The sequence below is a fragment of the Myotis brandtii genome, unplaced genomic scaffold (genome assembly GCF_000412655.1).
Source record: "Myotis brandtii unplaced genomic scaffold, ASM41265v1 scaffold646, whole genome shotgun sequence".
Taxonomy (NCBI): domain Eukaryota; kingdom Metazoa; phylum Chordata; class Mammalia; order Chiroptera; family Vespertilionidae; genus Myotis; species Myotis brandtii.
Genome location: NW_005370495.1, coordinates 166660 through 167835, shown reverse-complemented (window position 1 = coordinate 167835; position 1176 = coordinate 166660). Strand labels below are relative to the sequence as shown.

Here is a 1176-nt window from a genome sequence, read left to right as displayed (position 1 = left end):
ACCCCGGAGGCCGAGGCCGGTCGGCCCACAGTTCGCAGGGAGCCGTTACCACCTTGTCCTGGAATCCAGAGAAAACCACCAAGGAATCGGGGTCTCCTTTGGGCACCCGCTGGAACGCAGTCCAACTGCAATGTCTCTGAAATCTAGGCTATTCTGATGATTAAGTATCTTCCTTATTTTGTCAACTGAGCAATTCATTGTGAACACATGATTCTGGTTTTGTACAGCTTCCTTAAAAAACCTGCGAGACTTCCCTCAACCCCCCATCGGGCCGGGTGCTCCCACAGGGTGCCCCTGCAGCGCGGCCCCTAGAGGGCACTGTTGCACCGGCTGGACAGTCTCGCCCTGGGAACTTGTAAGGAGGAGACCAGTCCCACGGTTTTCTATGTCGGGGCGAGTCCTTCCAAGGGGACAGACAAGGTCTGAACAGAGCGGGTTGAAGGCTGAGGAGACCCAGGGCGGGGCGTTTCCCCCACAGACAGGTGGCTGGGCTCCTCCCACCTGCCTGCCGGTGAGACCGCCCTCCTTTGTCTGTGAGGCCCAGCAAGGCGAGGGCAAGAAAGCCGGTTGGCCTGCACTCGAACCCAGCCCCGCCTCCCCGGAACCTTCCATGACCAGCTCGCCCCCAGGGTGGGCTCCCAGGAAGGAACCACTGCAGACAAGGCAACAGTAGGCGGAGTTCTGCCCCTAAAGGCAGTCACGTCGGAGGCGCTTGGTGGCGACTTGGGAATTAATACTAATGCACCACCAAGCCCTCTCTTTGGAGCAGCGCTGGGCACAGCCCCGCCACGATGTCAGCGCTGGGCGTGGGGAGGCAGGGGGCTCCCAGCGGCTACTGCCCCTTCTTCGGGGGCACCTGGCCGTTGGCCCTGGGCGGGGCGTGGCCCCGGGGCTGCTGCGATGCGAAGTTCCAGTCCACGGGGCTGAGGAGCTGCTGCGTCTTCTTGTGGGTCCAGTAGGGGTTGAGCACCAGCGTCAGGAGGCTCATGCCCAGGAGGAAGAGCGCCAGGTGCGGCGGGTGCAGGGTGCCCCGCAGGCCCTCCCAGTGCTGCGCGCACACCCACCACATGTGGTAGGTGAGCACCATGCGGCAGTGGAACATGTGGATCATCAGCCACTGGTTCGCCTTCCAGAGCAGGGAGTCGGCCCAGCCAGCCTGCGGGGACACAGGGGCTG

General features: G+C 62.9%; 1 protein-coding gene across 7 annotated transcripts in view; it reads right to left on the bottom strand.

Moving 5' to 3' along the window:
* Nucleotides 1–155: 155 nt before the first annotated feature.
* Nucleotides 156–1176, bottom strand: part of CLN8 (ceroid-lipofuscinosis, neuronal 8) — a 22458-nt gene continuing 21437 nt past the window's right edge. For all 7 annotated transcript variants that reach the window (XM_005880663.2, XM_005880666.2, XM_005880664.2 and 4 more), the window contains exon 3: nucleotides 156–1156. In XM_005880663.2, the coding sequence (XP_005880725.1) occupies nucleotides 833–1156 (324 nt within the window). In that variant the 3' untranslated portion in view covers nucleotides 156–832. The remainder of the gene's footprint in view (nucleotides 1157–1176) is intronic.